General features: G+C 42.5%; 1 protein-coding gene across 1 annotated transcript in view; it reads left to right on the top strand.

Moving 5' to 3' along the window:
* The first annotated feature begins 2,824 nt into the window (after positions 1 to 2,824).
* The window catches only part of BDP1 (B double prime 1, subunit of RNA polymerase III transcription initiation factor IIIB), a 73,183-nt gene continuing 70,573 nt past the window's right edge, over positions 2,825 to 5,434 (top strand). Inside the window, exon 1 of the mRNA XM_012721887.1 lies at positions 2,825 to 3,264. Within this exon, the coding sequence (XP_012577341.1) occupies positions 3,053 to 3,264 (212 nt within the window). The 5' untranslated portion in view covers positions 2,825 to 3,052. The remainder of the gene's footprint in view (positions 3,265 to 5,434) is intronic.

The following is a 5,434-nucleotide window of genomic DNA, read 5'->3' as shown; positions in this document are numbered from 1 at the left end:
GGGGTGGGGGGGGGAAGTGCATGGGATTATGGTGATGGCACACGGGTGACTTGGTGATGGGAAACCCGCGGGGATTACAATTGAGATGGAAAAAAAATGTACAAGATGATGCAAAAATAAACTTTTGTAAAATAAAAAAAAAAAGTTGCCTGTTTTAGAGAAGGCAGGAGAAAGTGTTGAAGACTGAAGGAGCTGGGGATGGAAGTCTGGGTTGGAAGCAGCTTTACAATCTCTGCCATATGCATGTTATTTCATTCCATCAAAGATCCCTTAACAGGGCTCTCCCTGGTGGTGCAATGGGTTAAAGTGCAGCACCATGAATTAGCAGCAGCCACTTCAGCATGAGATGTATCCCAGGTCAGGGAGGTGACCCACATGGTGTGGCAGACTGTCTCAGTCTCTGCTCCCCTCAGCAGTGTACTTTGTCAGTCTGCCTGTTTTGTACCCCACCCTGTCTCTTGTGAATTCTCTCACTCCCCACACCTCTGACCCACACCCCAGTTCTGTATGCATAAAGTAAATATTTTTTAAAAAGCCCTTAAACATCCAAGTGGAGTGGTGATTGTATTACCTTCATTAATTGAATTAATATGTGTTAAGTATTAAGTACCCAACAAATGATAGCATTCAATATGTTAGCTATTAAATGTATTACCCCATCAACCTTTCCACATTGTTGCTTACTGTTTCTATTTAGGGAGCCCCTTCTGAGTAACTTGAGCCTTCAGGAAAGATTAACTGTCTGGCCAGTGGTACTCTTTATAGATGAAAAGATCGTCTAAAACTAAGGGGGGAAGGAACTTAGGATTAGAAGGTAAGTGGTGGAGTTGTTTCTGTATGTGATCTTACCTTACACAATTTTTCTTTGAAATTGAAAATAGTTTTTAAGTTGTAGAGATACACTAAGTATACAACATAGGTTGGGTGTATGCATCTGTGAAAAACATAAGTTGGCAGTCACTGCAGCACAAGTTTGACCCCAGGCCAGAGAGTTAACTCATGGCACAGCAGTCCTCTCCTGTCTCCTCTGGTGCTCCTTTTGGAAGTGTATTTCATTAATCCACCTATTCTGCTTCCTACTCTGTCTCTGGTGAATCTTCTCACACCCCTGCACCTCTGGCCTGTACCCCAGTTCTTGTATGATAAATAAATAAAATAAATCTTAAAAAAAACATGACTGTGATGGCCCTCCCTGATGGCGCAGCGGGTTAAAGCACAGCACTGAGAAGCTAAAGCCACTTCCGCATGAGTTCCATTCCCGCCTGACCCGGAGGTGACCACATGGCATGGCAGACCTCTCCTGACCCGCCCGCTGCTCCCCTCAGCAGTGTACTTCATTGATCTGCCTGTTCTGCTCCCCACTCTGAATCTGGTGAAGACTTTCGCCACCCCTGAGTCTCTCGCCTGTACCCCAGTTCTGTATGCACAAATAAATAAATCTTAAAAAACATGACTGTGATGGGGACCTCCCTAGTGGTGAATGATTAAGTCTCAGCACTGTGAAGGTACTGACAGTCATTGCAGCATGAGTTCTATCCCTGGCCAGGGACCTACCCACATGGCACAGCAGACCTCTCCTATCTCACCCACTGATCCCCCCAGAGGTATATATATTTTTAAAGATTTATTTATGCATACAGAACTGGGGTACAGGCCAGAGGTGCAGGGGTGGTGAGAGGATTCACCAGAGACAGAGTGGGGAGCAGAGCAGGCCGACTGATGTACACTGCTGAGGGGAGCAGTGGGCCGGTCAGGAGATGTCTGCCATGCCCTGCTCACCTCGGGGCAGGGATGAAGTGGCTTTAGCTTCTTAGTGCTGTGTTTAACCCTCTGCGCCACCAGAGAGGGCACCCCTCAGCAGTATATTTACCAGTAGATCTATCTATTCTACTCTCCACTATGTCTCTGGTGAATCCTCTTACTCCTTGCACCTCTGGCCTGTACCCCAGTTCTTGTATGCATAAATAAATAAACCTTTAGAAATTACTGTAGTATTAAAAATTTACTTCAAAGTTACTTCACAAATGTGGGTGTGAAATAAATGACTTTACTTACAATAATAGAGTTAACTTATCCTTGTCCCATACTTTACTAATGGAAAATAAGGAAATCTTAGTCATTGTTGACTTCTTTAGCTATGAAATAATGGGAATGCCATCGACTCTTGGTGGAACGGAGTACTTGGGAAAAGACTTTGCGTCTCCAGTTTATACCTGTGTCCAGAGTTATGTGGCCCTGTCAGTAATGCCAAGATTCCTATGACATCTTTGGCCAGAGATTCTCTTGTGAGTTCTTGAACTTCTTTAGGTGTGTCTGAGTTCCTGTTCCCTTCCCAGAGTACTGGAAGGAGCCCACAGAACCTCCCACGCCCTATCACCATATTAAAGGAATGTCTTTGTTTCTCCTGTGCTTTCTACCTTGTCTTCCTACTCTAAAATGCACTTGCCTCCTTTCTGTCTATCTTTGTATGACCTGGCAATCTTTGAAATCAGCTTAGGATTTTATTCCTTTGACATTTTGATATTAATGCAGCTGGATGTTTTTGTAGATCTTCTCCCAAAAAAAAAACGAACCATCAGCGATTTTAATAGTTCCCGTAAAAGATTTGGGCAGAGTGCTTCACTACCTCCTTCCCCTACTTTTTAACTCTCAAGACGCTAGTGAAGTTAGCAGCACACGCCTTTTACTCTCAGTTTCCGGTTCACCGGTAACTCAGGTAGGATAGCTTGACAGTTACCATGGTTCCGGGCGCTGTGCGTCTTACGTATGATTCATGGCACTAACTGATGACGTATAAGTTCCGGCGCTCTCTGAGGGCGGGGGAGCAAGGTGTGGGGGAAATTTAGCTATTAGAGTAGCAGGGTCATGAAGAAGAGGAGGCGGCGGGAGGAAGGAGGAGGTGGTGGGGGCGTGAAATTGCGGTAGCTGCCCGCTGGGCTGGTGGTTTGACTTTGTGGGAAGGGCGTAGCTCCTACTCTTTCTTGGGGCAGTGGCCGGGGCTCGGGGCTGAGACCGGCTTTAGGGCCGCCTCCCCGGGCCCCCTGGCTCCGCCATGTTCCGCAGGGCACGCCTAAGCGTGAAGCCGAATGTCAGGCCTGGCGTAGGCTCTAGGGGCTCCACTGTCCCCAACCCCCAGCGTGGACTAGAGACTCCCAAGCCTCCAGAACCTTCAGTAGCATCTACTCCAAAGCCAGCGGAATCTACAGATGTGTCCCCAGTGGATTTCGGGGGAGCGGAGCCCCAAGAAAAGACTCCCGGGAATAGGTGAGTGCTTTCAAAGGGGTAACATTTTCGTCTCTTCCTCTCCTCTCCAGGCTTGTCACCTGGAAGCTGAGCAGTTGAACTTTACCGTACTTTCGTGCTGTCATTAAGTCATACATTTGAGGCCCCCATGAATCCACTGCACACTGAAGTTGTCCCTCTGACCACAGGATGCGGCAAATGTGAATTTTGTTACAGTTTATAGATTCTTGGGGAGGCGACCAAGGCTTCGAGTGCTGGTGTGGGGAATTCAGGTGTAACAATCTCGAAGTGAAGAATACATACACCTGGTAGTAGTTATTAGAAGATTTAGCTTACCGCGGTTTTCATTTGTATGAGACACTTTGTGGGAGTTAATTTAAAAACTTCCAAACATTTATTTTTAAGAGAAGACCGGTATTCTTTTACTTCAACGGAAGGACATCTGGCTGGATACATCCTTTTATTAGCTATGATGACCTTGCTTTCTGAACGAAAAGCATGTGTCTCATATACCACATTTTATTCAGTATCTCCTGAATATAACAATTGGTAGGTTTTGCCAAGCAGCAGATGCTTATATGTGAGGTAGAGGTTACATTACCTGCTTTGGAGAATTAACGTGAAGATCAGAGATAACTGATAATGGGCAGACAGTACTTTAGGAGTTTTTGGTGATATGTTTTGTAGGTGCCTACAAAATGTTACTTGATGAAAATAAGGCGATGGAGCAAAATCTGTCGGGCTAATTATGACTTTTGTTACATACTTTGTATGTAACGAAACCAATAAAAAACCTATCCTATTAAATGACTGAGCGGGTACACATCCTATTTATTATGCTGGCACAGGAGATTAAAATCTTGTTCTTTTCATTTTGGTTCAGCTTCTCTGTTGACTTGAACTGGTCTTTTTTTTTTTTTTTTGATGTTACAGTTTCTATTAGAAAGCTGGGCCACCGATTTTGCTCTGAACTTTCTGGCAACCATCAGAAATAAGGACCTAAAGATCATGTACATGGATTAAAGTGTCCATATTTTAGGAAAAAGGAAGAAAGAAATAGCACATTTCCAATATATAACTCATTTTCCTGATGTAACCGAATTTTAATTTTGGCTAAGTCAAAATTCTGTGCTGACATTTTTATGACAACAAATGTTACTAGTTATGAGATATGCTTCTTTTGTTTTCCTGAGCATCTTCATATTTTCTAGTTAATCACTGTGTTTTTATTGTTAATGTTCTTACATACTTACTTTGCTTTGCATTTTGCAGTATTACTCAACCCAAGATTTACTGCCATCCATGTGTACATCTCTCAAGATGTTTTTTCCTGTCAGTTTCATCTTAAAATTCAACCAGGGTGTCTGACTTGCTCTTATATAAACCAGATTGCCTTCTATTAGAAAACAATTCTCATCCTGGAATATTTCTCACCTGTATTAGATTATCTGATTCTTACATTCCTTGTCTTCCTCATCTTTGTGGACATCATGGAAAGGAGAAATCATTCACTAATTTCTTAAGCAAAGATACTGGGGAAGTAAATGTCTCGGAATTCTCTTTTTAATTCTCATACTAACTGATAGTTTGGGATGGCCTAGAAGTCTAGGCTGAAAATAATTTTCTTTCAAAATTGCAAAATTATCTGTTACCTTTTAACTTAAACTGTGGTTCAATAGTCCACAGTTATTCTGATCCTAGTCCATTGTATGTGATCTGTTTTTCTTTCCTTCTTTTATTTTTCACTAAAATTTTTAGCTCTGAATTTTCCAAAAATTAATTAAAAGAGCTTCTGAAATTTCATGATGATAAACTTCAGGTCTACTTTATTCATCATCTGATTGTCCTTTGACTCTTACAATTTATACTCATCATTTTGGGGCAACTCCTTTGAATTATGTATTGCCACTTTCCCCATCCTTTTTCTCAGCTGTCTTCCCCCCCCCCCCGAAAAATACTGAATGTTCTTTTTTGTTTATTTTCCTTTAAATTCCAAAACATTGAATATCTTTGTCTCCAATTTTGCTTAGTGTCTTAAAAGAAAAACCTTTGCAGTACTTAAATTGTAAAGTCTTTTTTATTTTTTTAAAGATTTATTTATTTATGCATACAGACCTTGGGTACAGGCCAGAGGTGCAGGGGTGGTGTGAGGCTTCACCAGAGACAGAGCGGGGAGCAGAACAGGCCGACT

Source organism: Condylura cristata, unplaced genomic scaffold (assembly GCF_000260355.1).
Source record: "Condylura cristata isolate star-nosed mole 26May11 unplaced genomic scaffold, ConCri1.0 scaffold00007, whole genome shotgun sequence".
Lineage (NCBI taxonomy): Eukaryota > Metazoa > Chordata > Mammalia > Eulipotyphla > Talpidae > Condylura > Condylura cristata.
The sequence above is the reverse complement of the archived record's forward strand: the minus strand, read 5'-3'. Positions and strand labels throughout refer to the sequence as shown.